This window comes from Platalea leucorodia (genome assembly GCF_965183815.1).
Source record: "Platalea leucorodia genome assembly, chromosome: 1".
NCBI classification, from domain to species: domain Eukaryota; kingdom Metazoa; phylum Chordata; class Aves; order Pelecaniformes; family Threskiornithidae; genus Platalea; species Platalea leucorodia.
In genome coordinates this window covers 157966961-157983739 of record NC_138823.1, presented here as the reverse complement: position 1 = coordinate 157983739, position 16779 = coordinate 157966961, and the positions used below count along the sequence as shown (strand labels likewise).

The 16779-nt window shown below is 40.3% G+C and overlaps 1 protein-coding gene across 1 annotated transcript in view; it reads right to left on the bottom strand.

Annotated features, from left to right (window-relative positions):
* Positions 1–14120: 14120 nt before the first annotated feature.
* NCAPG2 (non-SMC condensin II complex subunit G2) overlaps positions 14121–16779 on the bottom strand; it is a gene marked incomplete at its 3' end in the record, with an annotated part of 49631 nt that continues 46972 nt past the window's right edge. Inside the window, exon 28 of the mRNA XM_082330287.1 lies at positions 14121–14172. Coding sequence (XP_082186413.1) covers positions 14121–14172 — 52 coding nt within the window. The remainder of the gene's footprint in view (positions 14173–16779) is intronic.

Here is a 16779-nt window from a genome sequence, read left to right as displayed (position 1 = left end):
GATGGTTTTGAAAAAGGAATAGAAGAGGGTATCAGTAAGTTATTTATTTCTGTAAAGGCATATTTAAATCTTTTTGGTAAGGGTTTCTAAACTAGTAAAGATACTGAATGGACTCTAAGAGGGCAGAATATCAGCTCTCCATTGCTAATGTGTCTGGAGGTGAATGTGAGGCTTTATGGAAGAATGACATTGGAAATTATAGATCTGAAAATTTCAGCACAGTGAATAACATATTGAAGTTTAGCATGTCCTTAATTGCTGGAGCTGAGTCTTTATATGATACCCATATAGCTGTGACAAACGTGCTAGGCAAAGTGAAAGAAGAGCTGGATGATCTGTATGGTTTTGTACGTATGAAAGATTTGCATCCTTATCCATGGTAACCAGAGCTGAACAGGAGTTTTTCAAGGAAACACTTTTCTGTTTGAAAATGCTGTGTTGTCTGCCTAAGGTTTTTCATGAGAAACATCATACATGTTTTAATCAAAAATCCATTAGTAAGTGCCAGAAAAAGATTGAGAAAGGGCCAGAAATGATCGCAGAATGGCTATTTGCCTGGTAGCCAGGACATCTGCGTGCACTGAGATTTTAGAGGTTCAAATTTTTGCTCTGGTTGATTCAAAGACATGATCTAACCATAGGACAATAAGGTCAGCCTCTCTCTCTCTCTCTCAATTTCACTGGGCCATTCAAGATTATATTAAAAGCAAACAGCCCTGCTAGAAAAGACATTGGTAGGCAGAAGCAGTTTAGCATGGAGGAGGCAAGAAGATGAGTATAGGATTTCTTTTGTTGATTTAATACTGTTTAGAATGAAATAGTAGGAGTAATGAATTAATAAGCTGGGAATTGAGTTAATGATAGAATTTTTAGGGATGTAAGAAGAAAAGGTGCCAAAATTACATGAACCAAAAATTGGGTGGGGGTAAAATGGAAGATAGATAAACACAGGATTCAGTTAAAGTAGAACATTGCCAGAGAATAATTTAGGCATGAAAATACACAAGGGAAAACACTCTTAATAGTTATATACTTATGAAGTAATTAAGTGATATGCGCAAAATGTTGTAAACAGGATTAAAATAATACATGGTAGTTAAAGGCTAAGTATAAGGACTATAAACCACAAAGGCAGCATCTGAGTTTTACTGTGTACTTAGTTACTGAGGTCATGTTTGTAACCCTTTGCAGGTCTGTTTTTTAATTACAAACGGGAATTATGTATACAAATGTAGGTACACCTGCATGGTTGTAGAAATTGTATATGTATATTTGCACAGGGTAGAACTGCATGTTACCTCTAAGGATCACAGAGCTATTTGTCAGTTTATCCAAGTATAAAGAAGAGCCTGAACAAAAGGTCAGTTCCAGCTATGCTAAATACAGTCTACCTGCACAGGGAAACACTCCCTTAAAAAAAAAAAAAAAGAAAAAGCATTAAAATTACCTTCTTCATTTTCTCTCTTCCTCTCATCCCCCTGTCCCCCCTGTCCTCCCCTCCCCAAATCAAGGCTTCTGAGCACGTTAATTGCAGATCATTTGTCCTGTTAATGGGTCCAAAATCCACAGGGAACAATATCTATCAGGCAGTTTATCTAAGATTCAGTAACCTAGATGTCTTGGCAGAGTTTTAAGGTGTATTGGGGGGATAGGGGTGAAAGAGGAGAGAAAGTGATAGAGAGGTTCGTGCTATATCCATGCCTAGACAAGACAGAATTTAGACTATTTTATTATTTACATTTTCTGGCTCTAGAGGACATCATAGGTAGAATATTCAAAGCCTGTAGATGTATATGCAGACACAAAAGGAATCTTTCGGAGGCTCGGTGCCACACGTGTAACCTCCACCACGCTTTTTTGAGGGCAGAAAGAGCTGGCTGAGCAGCAGTAACCCTCCTGCGCCTTCCTTGCGTTTTGAGGACTTCTTTCAGAGGACTGTGAAAAATAAGGCTAGAAAAACCATCTCCAGAGCCACACCTCGGAGTACCACGGTTACAAGAGGAACAGCACCAATTGCCGCTTTGCATATTGCTGGTGTGAGCAGCCATGAACTCTGTTTTAGGAGGCTGACGAGCACTGGACCCTCTTCAGGATGATCTGGCAAAGACACTCTTCGAACAGCAACTGCAGAACTGTTCACACATTCATATCCTGGAATATTTTGATTATATTTATTCGCTATTTTTGATGGAAAGTTTAAAGTGGCAAGATATCTTTTTAAATTACGGGAGGGGTTATTGCAACGGTATTGTAGAGGCTGTAATAGCTCTTGGGATTAAACACTATCAAAAAAACTTAACAGAAATTTTGCACTATGCACTTACAAGTAGTTTCTTTTATTTCTGTATGTTGAAAAAGTACACGCATGGTTATATAGCTCTGTATATTCAACCCTTTCATTAAGAGAAGACATATCACGTATTCCATGGACACATTTTTTTAAATATAGAATTAAAATAGTTAATATTTTAAAGCAGTTAAGAATGAAGGCCTTTATCCTGCAGTAGTGACAAGCAGTATGTCTAAAAAGTCATCCAGTGCCTGAGACACTGAGAGTGTTTAGAGGATCAGAAGCTATACAGAAGCCTGGATTACTGAGAGCTAAAGTCGTATAACTCTCTCCATAGCGGTACAAATACTCACTTAAATTTTGATTTGGTGGTTGTATTCTGCATTCAGGGACTAAGTTTGTTAAAGGAATACAGAGCTCCTAAAGGGAGAAATCTTTAACTGGTGTAAAAAGGTGTAGCCCCAGGTTGTATCAGCAGTGGTTACGGTCTTTCTTTCTCAATTATTGAACATTTCATAGTATAAGTAAAAGTACTCAAAAGGATTTTAGCATCCAATACAGAAATCACTGATTTTCAGTATTAGTTATTTCATAGCTATAAAACTAGCAGAGCCTATGAGATTTTTAAATTAATTCATACTGAATTCAGTTTAGCAGGAAAATAAATATTTGCAGGGTTTAGAAGGCGTCAGATTGCTTGATGGAAGAGTGTGGTAGGATTAATTTTATGAATATCACAGCAATCCAGGTGTATCTAGGAATAATGTTTTAATGTACTGTTGATTTCAGCTATTTTAACGCTTTTCTTCTTGTTCCCAAAATTGTATTAGAAAATGTCTTTACTCTGGAGCATGCTAAAAATTTTACTCTAGATATTTCTGCATCACTGAGGAACGGGAGTTCAATATGGAGCCAGAAGGAAAAATCCTTGAGAACCGTGCAACTGTATGACTGATTGATAGAGTTTAAAAAAGGAAAGGAGAAAAAAGTAGGTTGATTTTAGTTATGACTGGTAAGCTGTGAGCTGGTCTTTTATTCCCTATGCTGTAACTGAATGATAATGGTTTTTATGTGTTGCTGGAAAGAACAGTTGGAAAGGAGCCTAAAATGGAGTCTTCAGGGCCTAAGAGATGGAAGTGCAGCTAGAGAAAATTACCTGTGAGAATAGCAGGAGATGTAACTTACATTAACTGAAAACTATAAATGTGACTTACATTAACCAAAGACCTAAACATCTGTGTATATAAGTGCTTAGGGCAGCGTGTTTTGAGCTGACTTGTAGGGCTGTAGGAACCCTCGGTACCAGGCCAGCCACCTCAGTGTGCATGGTAGTTTGGGCTTGTGAGGAAAATTTCCATAATCTCTTCTGCTGGTTTGCTAGGGATGCTGCAGAGAGCAGCTTCTGTAAGTGTGGGCATTTACAGGTCGGGATTGAACCTAAATTCCTTTGAGATTCATTTAAAATTCTAGTTGACTTGTTCAAAAACCACTTATGGTGATACCTACATTAAACAGGGTGCTGAAGCTGTGTTTGATATAAAACTGGTTGGAGGAAGGAAAAGGTGGCGTGAAGCAACCTGCGAGTGACAATGTATGGATGTTCAGAAGCTGTGAAGAGCAGACCTTCGGTGTCTCAAGACGGGAATACAATAACTGATGAATCCAAACTCCGAGGCCACTCCTGACATCTTTATATCTCGTGTCAGGCTATGAAAGGGAATTTGGGCTTCACTGGGAGAGGGACGGCCTCTGTGAGAACAAGCACAGGTCACTGACGTGCGCTAGAGTTGGCCCCTTTTAACTGAGAAAGGCTTGATTTCTTGCTAATGCCCACCACCATCTCAGATGAACACAGAGGCTGAACTGTGACTTGCCTATCTCGAAGTCACTGAAGACAGATTTTAAAATCAAAACGACCTGAATTCCTACTGAATTTTCCTGGGTGTTTAGAGTTCTCAGCATGGCTGAAAAACTTAACTGTCGGAGCGTACCAAGATGGTATATCCAGATTAAATGATTAGACATTAGTAAATGTTTTGTGCAAATGGGTTCTTTTTCTTTGAAAACGGGGTTGAAACCCCTGGGTGTGTAATGAATAATTAGATGTAGTTGCCATTGATCAAAATGGATTTGAAATGTCAATAGGGAGCCAAATTTTTACATTAATTAGGTGCTTTTAATGGGAAGGAGTTCAGAAATGGTTTAAAAATTCTATTTTTTGCTAATCTGTAAGATTTGGTACTCGGTGAATGGATTTTACAACTGATAACTAATCCCCTGAGGTACCCACTCGCCTTGTGCTAAATTAAAGGATGAATGAGATCACTTCACGTTGTCGTTCTGAAAGAACACGCCTGTAGTTGATTAAAGCTGCTGGGGAGCTCTGGTTACGTGTCCCTCACTTTCTGTGTCTGACCTGGGAACCTGAAGTCTGATTCAAGTGCCAAGCACCCACAAGCACAGCTGGAGACACGTGCTTTGAGGCGACAAGCGCGATACAACGTGAGATCTCATACTGAGAGTTCCCCAAATTCATAGAAATTGTTTATCTTAGTCTCACTGCACGTTTGTAAAATGGTGATAAGACAACCTACAGGGAGTTGGAAAGATACATGAATCATTGTGAAATTCTGGGACGGCAGTGAATAGTACCATAGTAACGCCATTGTGGAAGTTAATGGTTTTGTCCTCAGAGCTGGGTATGAATAGCATGCAGCAGATTAAGTGTAGAGCTGTATGTTGAACAACGAGTGGAGAACATGCACTGACTATTTGCTGTCGTCAACAGCAAGGGTTTTGGATCATCCATAGAGCAGATACAGACTGAGCACTGAGCAGGGAACAGTTTGTGTCGAGTAAGTAACTTGTCTTAATGTAATTAAAGATATCGTGTCATTTGACATGTAATCAAAGGCGAGGTTAAAGCTGTGCCCATCTTCATTTTGATACTTCCTGACTTTTGAGTGCCTGACTTTCCAGCTCTAGTGTTATTCTTAAACCATGCTTTCATGCGTTACATTCAAGGGAGGATCTGGTTTCACAAAGCACCAAGTGCAGATGCTTGCATTTCCCAGCCCGTTGCTGTGGTGGTGAGGAGGTGTGGGACAGCGCAGTCAAGAAGCCTCTTGTGCTCCTCTCCACCTTTCTCTCCAGCACGTCTCTCTCGCCTTGGCTGCGTATTGCTGAAGACATAATACGCTCTTGGGTTAAGTTCATCCTCTCTGTTCTGTCTGGAAAACACTGTTGTCTTGTCTTTTACTGTAACAGACAGAGGCAAACCTGGTGGTGACCTAGAGGCTCCAATATTTGCGATAGCTGTTGTATGACTATAAACTTGGAGCGTCACTGAGAAATATACTGGGAGAAAATCTGGAATGGAACAATATGTTTGATAGCAACTCAGAATGGAGGAACAACAACTGAGCTCAGATCATTTTCACTTCGGTTTTATAGCTTAATGCTTATTGACATGGGTTTTTTTGAAAAGCAAAAAGATAAAAAAGAAATCAAGTACCTAGTTTCTAGTGTAAAAAAATTAGAAAGTCTTGCTCAAGGCATTGTGATATCTCAGAGTGCAAGATTGCTTGGACCATTGCCTACGATGTGTTTCTTTTAAAGGAAGGTTACTGAGGATATGCTGTGACCAGGAAAAAAAACAGTAGGCAAGGTTCATGGTAGTGACAGCTGGGGAAAGGAACGTTGTTTGGACTATACTGAAATTACATTATGTGTCTCTGTAAGTACAAGATTATGTTAAGAATGGTCATAGGTTTTGGTGAAACTATTAAAAGTTGAATAACAGAAGAGTCAGGATGCTCTTTTTCTGTTCTGAATCACTACTTTAAAAAGCCTTCATCCTTTGCTCTCTGTTGTAGTTCAGAGTGTTCCAACAGAGCATCAAAGACCAAACAAAACCACTTGACTTCTCAAGGGAATCCTCCTCCTAGGCTGAGCATTTTCCATGAACTTTTCTGCTCTATATAATAGAGCTTCTGCTGTATATGACTAAGTGGGTTGAGTCAAACAGAATTATTTTCTTATGCAATAGTGTTAATAGATGTGGATGCGGTGCTCTTGATAAAGCCAAGGAGCGACTACCAACTTTGAAAAAGCAGGCCACTATTGCAAAAATCTTGCTCTTTAAAAATTCATTGTCTCCTTATGCCATCCTAACCTATAGTTATCCTCTTTAGCGTGAGAAAATTATGATGAGGTTGGCAGGCCCTACCTGTAAAAAACAAAAAAAGGGAACGGAGGGAACGCAAAGATGCTATGCTGGGGTCCCACCCACTGACCGAAGGGACGAGGGTGGCTGAGCAATAGCAGCCACCCAGAAGCAGCCTAGCGAGGAGGAGGGAGGGCGGTCGGACCTGGGGCTGTCAGGGGAGCTCCTTCCCTCACGGGCCCCTGCCTGCTCCCCTAGGAGCCACCTAGAGCCTGGGCATGGCCTGGGCCCCACTGCGCTCGAAAGAAACCCACTGACAGGAGTGGAAGTTCCACTTTGTGAAAGGGGAATTTCTCCAGATGATTCATAAAACAGATGAACAAGGTTCCTGCTTTGAGGTTTATGATGGGTATTTAGTATTCTCTCATGAAATCTCCTGTATTACCAATGAAAAAAGGAATATCACGCTGAAAAAGTGGCAAAGGTACAAAATTCTACTGGCAAGAATTACATTAAACACAGCTAGAAAGAATACTAAGACAAAAATAAACTTGTAACTGGCATTTCCTTTCATTAGCAGTTGAATAAAATTAGAGGTAGAAGAGCTGTCCTAAACTGGAGCTGCAGCAGGAAGGTTGCGAGCTAAAGGGATGAAGATGGTCTTCACAATAGGTTTGTGAAAAAAGAATTCTCCTCTTCCCCCTCTCCATAATTTCAAAAAGATAAAACTGTTTCCATATATAATTTTTTCCACAAGGTCAATATATTTCCAGAGCCAAAAGCATCACACCTGTTCAGATGTGCTAATTGCACAGGAGAGTCTTTCATCAGCACAGAGGGCTTTCTAATATTAGATCACATTGAAACAAGTCTGCTTTTAAGCATTCAATCAATGGATCGTGATATACTGATAAATTAAAAACTGCAAGCTAGATTCCCTGATCTCCGTGTGCTGCTCAGGCAGTTTGAGGCTCTGTGATCTTAACTGGGAAGATAAGAACTCCCCAGAGGCTGGCTGACCTGGGATGGATGGCTCAGGAGGCAAATATTGCTGTCGATTCCAGTGTAGATCAAATCAGGGAATCAGAAGGCTGTAATCAGATCCCTTGGTAAGTTCTCTCATTTTCTCGCATCAAACAAGTCTCAGTCTTATTGCAGATGGACTAGTTTTACGTTTCTTCTTTTTCAGTCTTAACATAACCTTAACTTTTAAAATTCTGACAATAGCAGACATCTGAAAAAGTAAAAAAGAAAAAAGGTATCTGATAAACGCTGAAAGTTGGTTACTCCACCTTTAATTCTTTTCATTTAAAAATCAGATTCTTGGGTCACAGGTATATAGTTCACCATGCAGTAGAAGTCTCAGACATTTTTGCTACTGTCCTGGAGTTTGAATATTGCAGCAGGAATCCAGTGTGGATTGAAACATATGAAGAAGACGATAGATAGGCTGTTGTCGTCATCAAACGGCACATTCCCCTAGCAGCTCTCGTACCTGGGCAAATTCATCCGCTAAGCCTGGTGAGTGGCTAAGGCACTTGACAGAAACAGCTTTCGCTGTAAAAAAAGTATTATTTTACACATAGTGGGCGGACAGCCACATGAAAACAGCCATCCTGCAGATCAAGAGCAGTGCTCCATGAGAGGGAATCTGAGGACAGAGGATGAGAGAAAGGTAACTCTATTTTTGTCATGAAGGATGGTCACTTTTAATAAAGGACCGCTTTTAAATAAAGGACAAGCCTTAGCACTTCTCTTCGTGTGGAACTCGGAAAATAGTGAGAGTAAAATCTTTTTCTTTATACTGTGTATTAGGAGTGCTCAATCTTAGAGGACAGTGTAAAAAAGGACACAGCTTCTGCCATTATGATCAGTAAAACGAGCTCCCACAGAAAAAGGGGCTTTTCCTTCAATGGAGCGGTTGGAGAATTTCAGTCACACTGACATTAAATAGCCCAGAGCGGAACTAGGGTCACCTTTGGTTTGGTTTGGTTTGGTTTTTTTAAGTACTCTCTTAGATTGGTTTAATTGGATTTGTAGCCTCTTACAGATGCTGTATTTTTCCTTTAGACGCTATTCTGAGAAAATAAAGTTGCTAATACTTGCCTTTTTTTAATAATCATGGCAAGCTTTCAGAAAGGTCAGTGCACGAAGCCTACATTTCTTGCTAATAAGCTGGTACTCAGGTACCATTTTAGGCAGTTAGTAAGTAAGGATTGTTACACCGGGAAACAAAAGAAAAAAAATGCCAAATCAATATTCTTTATTCACATGGAAGTTGAACGAGCACAAACAGTGTAGGTAAGTGTTTCATGATGACCCCAAAAGGCAGGGAGCGGGTGTGATTACACGTTGCGAAGAACGCAAAAGGCGGCTGGGCTGGCTCTGTCCTGTGTCCTTTGATGGAGGCATACAGCTGCACAGGATTCCCGTACCTTTCCAGCAAGAACCGCTAAAATGTGCCTACCTAAAATGTAAGGCTTTACAGCAAAGCATCTGTTACTGCAGCGTATTAAAAAATTATTAAACCAAGACAAGGATTATTATAGGAATAGTGAGATGGGTAAGGAACTAATTGAACGGAAGAGGGAAACAGATTAGGCTGAAAAGGAATTACTAATGATGTTTTGGAACAGCACCTTATTTAATATTTTCATTAATGACAGTACAAAAAATAAGCATAAACTAATGAAATTTGAACATATATTTGAAACTGGGACAAAGTTGACAGCAATATCAAAGGACTAGAATTTTAGATAGGAAGAATTTAGTAATGTGAAGTCTGACGTAACATAGACACCATGAAACAAATAAGTGTAAAGTCGTGTTTGAGGACCAAGTTATTTTGCTGAAAACAAGGTGGTCCTCTAGTTAAAAACAAAATGACACAGGAGAAAAAGGCTGATAACACCTGCTGCTTCCTAGAGTCATAAGCAGTAAGAAAATAATACTAACAGAACGCCTGCTGCGGTACTGTTTTCAAAAAATGCTAACAGATATACCAAAGTGAATTTCCACTGCTAAAGTTTCCGCATATAATTTCTGCAGCTTTTCTAGAACCACGGTGTGGAACTGGGCAGAGGTAAATGGCCCACTGGTATTAGAGAAGGCTAAGGCCATGTCAGTGCTGGATAACCTAACCCAGTGACAAAATCCCAATGATTGCCGAGTAAATTAAAGCTAAAATTACATAGTTTTTTGAAGCCTAGGGCTGTGCCTAGGGTCATGCTCAGACAAGCAGCAACACAGCTACACAGCGCCCAGGGCTGAGAAGTTTTATCTGAAGTAGATTACACAAGATTTGTGCCTATTTGCAATGGCTTAATGAAACCGAAAAACTGCTGGCTGGCCGTGGAAAGTTTTGCAGCTTTTCCTGGAAGTTGTCCTTGACCAGGGAATTGTCAAGACGTAAGTACTGAGCCGTGCTCTTCTGTCTGAAGCGGGCAGCGACCGCTGCAGGTGCTGCTAGCACGGGCACGGCAGGACTCTGCGCAGTGGTCTTGGTTCACGAGACACTGGAGCAGATCAGCAAATGATACTACAAGGTAGCTGGCGTGTCTCGTGATTTCACGTTGCAGTCATTATCATAAGTATTCTTCACTAAGCGTTTATCAAGTGAGGTGAAAGATTTTATCAAAATTAGTCTCTCTGATTTCCTTCTGTAAGTCAGAAGACCTCAAAGCACTTGACGGCAGCAGCACATGTGAGTTTAAATGCAAAGTGAGTTGCAGCTATCACGGGAGTAAACAGCAGGTGCAAGGCGGATTTTTTCTTTTCCTTGGCAAGTCTGAAAGTTTGTGTGCTTGGATCCATACTTGAAGACCTTTATTTGCTAAGGAAGAAGCTTGAGAGCTTCTCCTGGTTTTTCTTTAGCTCATAATTTGAAGCTGTGATAGATGGAAGACTGCTGCACTTGGCTTCACAGCCAGACAATAAAGCAAATGAACATGGTCATCAAAAAAGGGACCGAGTCCCTACAAAGATAGTTAAAACATGGAAGATTACTGCCAAAAGTTTAAAGCTATTGCTTTCTTCAGTAATATTTATACTGAATGTATATGCGTGGAGGGGAGAGCTATAGGCATGTACCACTTACAGGTACAACCGTGACTAGAAAATTTATTCTTCAGGCAGTCGTACGTTACCAGTGACTGCCAATGCGAGTTGCTCAAAGGAGTATCTTCGAGTGGTGTTATCTTGTTCATGTTGCAAGCAATTTTATTAATCAAAGTCAAGTTCAACTTCTGGAAAAAGCTGAACAGGTCTCAAAGGGTCAGTCTTAAACCGACGGGGAGTTCCCAGACATAGAGTTAGGACAGTGCGGCTGGCTGAATACCAAGATTACGCCGTAACAAAACCCACAGACCAAGCCCTCTCCCCCAGTGGCACTCCAACAGCACTTTCAATTAATCAGGTGAAACAAATCTGTTTTACAGGTTTCCAAAAGATAACTCAGCTTAAGGAACATACTATTTATTTATATCTTGGAAACAGAAGGAAAATGTAAGGATTTAACATTTTGGCAAGACTTGGTTTGCAACAAGCGCAGCAAGTAAAACCTAGAACTCTCATATTTTTGTGAAATTTGCCACGAAGACCCAAGGAGAAAGCACTGACAGACCTTGGCTCAGGGAATCCTAAGAACATCGTTATTTATGTTGCAGAAAGCCCATGTTTTTTCATCAGTCAGAGCAGTTCTAGTAGAGCTGGATGAGAAACTGAGCTGAAATCTATACACCAGCTGCACGACTAACGCAGAACGATTTCAACACTCTTGAGAACCACTTGAGTACCAGCCACCAGCAGGACAAAGGTTTAACTTTAAATTTTCTTACCCTTCCTAGCAATATCACTTCTGAGTTCTTCAGACGAAATCTGCAGATTTCTGATGTTGGCATTACCTTGATTTCTTTCAGGCTCAGGGATATTACATCTGTAACAAATATTCCATGAAAAGTGAAAACTGAAAAAGCAATATTATACACTGAGGAAAAACAAGGCAGTAAATTTGGACTCTCTTCTAGTCTAATAATATGAGCAAATACTGAAAGACTGAGAAGCAGAAAAAAGAAACTGTGATTTACATATTCATTAAGTAATTTGTATAATCAAAAGATTTAAAAGGTCATTACTGGAACACCTGCCTGTTAACAGATGTAGAAGAACGAAGGCCAAAGAACACAGTTTTTATGAAGATGTTGATAGATAAACAGTTGGCAGATCTACAGATACCTGCTGTGGCAGCATTAGTCTGCTTGGCGCAGGCTACTGGTGTGGATAAGGTAGATCTTCTGGAATTCAGGAATGGTCATACTGGCTTTCCTGTTGCAAAGCCAGACAGTTGTTTATTACCAATTCAATCACTTTTAAATATCAACATTCCAGCTAAATAGGCTTTTATCCAGTAGGGAAGTTTTACGCACTGAGATCAAGTATGACTCTGATGTAAAGCAGGGTGAAGGTAGTTCATGGCACTTGACAGAGCAGATACTAGGAAAAAAATCTCACAATCTTGTGCCGCAGAAAGAAAAAGAGCACAGTAGATGCCCGGTTAGATGGACGGGGGTACAGCAGTGCGCACAAATCGTAATCAAGAATGAGGAGTCTGGCTTAATTTGGCAAAATTAGTTCATTTCCATGTCAGTGGCACTCGGTGCCGTTGGAGACCTCCGCAAGGCATTTGCACAGGCACAGAATGAGAATCACTTCACTTGAGGGCAGATAAGCAAGTGTCAGAGAGCCAGGTCTAAGCTGGTCACCCTGTGCTACTTTTAGTCTGTGGCTGAATCATTTTCTGGGGATTCCTGTTAGATCTCCTTCTAAAACAGACAAAACCACAGTGTGATGAGCTGGGCTGGTTTTGGCTGGGGTAGAGCTAATTTTCTTCCTAAGTAGACTACTTCACAAGAGCCAGTATGGGGCTGCGTTGGAGCTGTGCTGGAAACAGTGTTGATAACACAGGGCTGTTTTTGTTATCGCTGAGCAGTGCTTGCACAGAGCCAAGGCCTTCTCTGCCTCTCACCCCGCCCCACCAGCGCGGAGGCTGGGGGTGCACAAGAAGCCGGGAGGGGACACAGCCGGCACAGCTGCCCCCAGCTGCCCAAAGGGCTGTCCCACACCGTGTGGCCTCATGCTCAGCAACAGCAGCTGGGGGGGGGGGGGAGCTGCTCCTCAGGGACTGGCTGGGCAGCATTGTTTTCATTTGCATCACATGTCTTTCTTAGGTTTTACTTTCCTCTCTCTGTTCTTTTTTTTCCCTCTCTTTTCCTTACAATTTTTAAAAATTATTATTTCTTTTTAAGTATTAAACTGTTTTTATCTCAACCCATGAGTTGCTATCTCACTGGTACCCTTACAATTCTTCCGCCATCCCACTGGGGGTGGAGGGAGCGAGCGAGCGGCTACGTGGTGCTCAGTGCCGGCTGGGGTTAAACCCCGCCATGAGCTTAGACATCTAATTTACAGCTATCTCGGTTCAGGCAAAATAACATTCTGCAATCAGCATTCTATTGCTTGTCTTAGGAGAGCATCTGGTTGCATTAAGAAAATTAATAAGTGGCTTACATGTCTTCATTATCTGCATCATTAGTACTAATTTATAAAAATATCTAAATATAAAGCAATTTAACTTATGTATTAATCAAGTATATGTTTAATGGCTAGGGCATTTCCCCTCCAGTACACTTGTCACTGAATCACACGAATATTCAAGTTGGGAGGAAGCTCAGGAGATAAAGCTGGTCCAGTCCCCAGCTCAAGCAGGGCTAACTTCAAAATTATGACCCGATGGTCAGGGCCTTGTCAGTCAGGTTCTGCACATCTCCAGGGTCAGATGTTCCACAGCCTTTCGGACCAACCTGTTCCATTTCCAGTTTCAATTCAGTCTTGTAACGAGATTTTTTATTCTTATGTCCGACAAGAATTCCTTTTGCTGCAAGTTGTTGCTGTTGCTGCATATTCTTTTCACAACTTTTCTCAGGGTGCACGTCTTAATCCTCCTCCAGGTAGGTGAAGAGAGCAGTAAGATCGCCCTTCTGCACTTGCCTATGCTGGTACACAGGATTGGTCCATCACGGGTAGAAGAGCATGCGTCTTTGTTGTCCACCTCTCTCCAACTTGGCTGTAAGGATACTATATAAGCCTGCATAAAAGTCTTTGCTAAGGACAGGAAAGATGACGTTCTCTGCTCTCTTCCACAACAGGGAGGGAAATCGAGTTGGTTAGGCAGAGTTTGCCCCTGGTGAATTCACAATGGCGGTTCTCAATCACCATTTTGCCCTTCACGTGTCTCAAAATGAAATTAATTTCCATAAGCTCTAGGAATATGCTCTATATTCTGCCCAGGGACAGAGGTTACATGCTACCTCCATCTCAAAGTATGTAAGATACGATTATGAATTATAAATGTTTTATAAAAACAAATATACTGATTTTTACATCCCCCCCAAATAAGACATTTTTATACACAATAACCTCTTTACAGATGTTTGAAAAATCTTTACTATTTCATGATTTCTATACATGCTTTTATACATTTTGCCTGCTTTAAATGTACAGAATAACAGAAAACAAAACTTTAACTATTAATAAGTTTACAAGATAGTCTTTTTTAAAAAACAATACATCTTCCTTCTTTTAATTTTCATGACAAAAGCTTCTGCGTGGTCAAGGATTCAAAAATTCCTCCAAAATTTTCAGAGATGATTCATACAGGATTCTGAAATGGCATAAAACAATGCAGAACAGGATTAGATATGCTAAGTGCTAAATCAGTCCTAGACTATTTGATTCTCAGAGCATAGCTACCGCATGATTTCTTTGACAAGTTATTCCATATTAGTTGAAGCATTAAACATGCCTTTACAAATTATTTTGAAAGAGCTGGGCTTTTTTTTCTTTCAACTTTTCCATTTCTGCTGATCATCTCCAGCTATAGCGTAATCTACAGCAAGCCAGTGTAAATTACTAAGTCAATTCAAGCATATTTTCTAGTATTTCATCATCTATTTAAAGAACCCACTCGCTTTCTTCACAGCATTTTTACTCTTTTTCAAACATAAATAGTCAAATCATTCACCGGTATTTCATACTAAGGCCATTTTTCATTCTTTTACTTTCTTGCTTTCTCCCTCATTCTTCAGTCTTCATAATTTTTCTCCTCACCTGTGGCAATTATTTTCCAACCCTGAGCTTTCTCTCTTATCCTTATTAGCAGCTGCCTCCTTCAGCTGCACACACACGCACCTCAGTCCCCTTCTGACTCTCTTTTGTCTCCCATTACTGCCTAAACAATCTCAAAGGCCAGCTCTGAAATTTCCATTTAGCAGCCCCTTTTTATTTTCCTGCATTCACTGACATAGTCACTCACCCAGCCTTCATAGTTGCATTCTCATGCAACTTAGAATCATAGAATCATTAAAGTTGGAAAGGACCTCTGAGATCATCGAGTCCAACCTGGTAGCCTAACGGCCAGGTCCACCTCTAAACCATGTCCTCGAGCACCACGTCTACCCTTCTTTTAAATACCTCCAGGGATGGGGACTCAACCACTTCCCTGGGCAGCCTGGTCCAGTGCCTGACCACCCTTTCAGTGAAGAAGTTTTTCCTAATATCCAACCTAAACTTCCCCTGGCACAGCTTGAGGCCGCCTCCTCTCATCCTATCGCTTGTTACTTGGCAGAAGAGACCGACCCCCACCTCGCTACAGCCTCCTTTCAGGTAGTTGTAGAGAGCAATAAGGTCTCCCCTCAGCCTCCTCTTCTCCAGACTAAACAACCCCAGCTCCCTCAGCCACTCCCCATAAGACTTGTGCTCCAGACCCTTCACCAGCTTCATTGCCCTTCTTTGGACAAGCTCCAGCAGGAGCTGCTTCTAACATTGCTCTAAAATATCCTCAAAAGTAACAGATGGGCACTTTGGTCTTCCATCAAAACATTATTTCAATGTTAACCACTATAAACTTTATCCTTCATGTTACTTTTGTGAAAGATTCTGTCACCTGTATTTCTCAAGCATTTTTTTCTCCATATTTTTATTATTATAGTCCTAGACTGATGCCCCAAACAAGCAAGGTTAGTCAGTCATTAATCACGATGAGCTAGGGCATTCACCGTGAGACACCACGACCTGAAATACAAGAGGCAGCTCTGCGTTTTCATAGCAGCGTACTGGATGTTCGGGCTCCCTGAATTCAGAGCGCCATGGGTCTGTCACTTGCCCCTCTTTGTAGTGCTATATCCTTTCAGCCATGATGGAACTCAGCTGTCAAAATAAGCTAGTGTTATAATGTACTGTAAAATTAGTATAATTAGTTAAGTATGGTGGTTTTAGACACAATACTACTTTGTATAAGTTTTATTTTGTTACAGCTTAAGGCTAACAAAACTATAGATCTGTAACGTTGGCCCATGTACCAGCAGCACATTGGAGAACAAGCTGTCATTCCGTAACCGTATGCCTCCCAAAACAGACAAAATTCAGTCAGTTTTACCAGGTACCTTTCTAGTGAACTTTTAGATAGGTGGCAGAGAAATCATACACAAAGTTATATTACAAAACAATTCCAGAATCATTATTTATAGGTGCAATGAGAGTGCTATAAAGAGTTTGGGAAGCTAGCTAAATGATAATACTAAAGAAATACCTTTCAGCACAGCCATTAGCTAAATTTAAATTCTAATATCCATATATCAAAATGCTAATTAAAGTAAATACAAAATATTAAGTCAAAGGTATTATTCTCTAGCACATTGGTTTTTTATAGAGCATGGACCATTTTTCTCTAACTTCCAAATCACTGCATTGACAGCTTTATTCGCATTTTTTTTGCTAGGCATAAATATTTGCATTTTATAAACTAAACGAATGTGTGTGCCATTACTCTTGAGGAAATTCTCTCAATATACAATATGTTGTCCAGAATTTTTAAGTGCACTGAACAGCATTTGTAAAATAATAGCCCCACAGGGCCATCTTAAACTGCTAACTCAGCTGAAGAGGGAAGACTAAATTACAATGAAAAGTTTTGCTTCTGAATCAGTGCAACAATTCCTTGTTTAAGGGCAGCACTTTAATTACTACACCAGACTGCATTTTTACTTTTTTCTTTCTTTGCTAATATGTAATAGATTACTTCTAAGTCTAAATTTAAGATGCTGGCACAGAATGCCAAGTCTCTTGGGAAATTAAAGAATGTCAGTATTTCCTGGTATACCTGGGTATTAAATAAAATAATCCCTCAAGGAGTTATTATGAGATAATGCATTCAGAAGCAAAAAGTAATAATACTATTAAGTACAAATTAAAAAAACAGTAATATATTTTA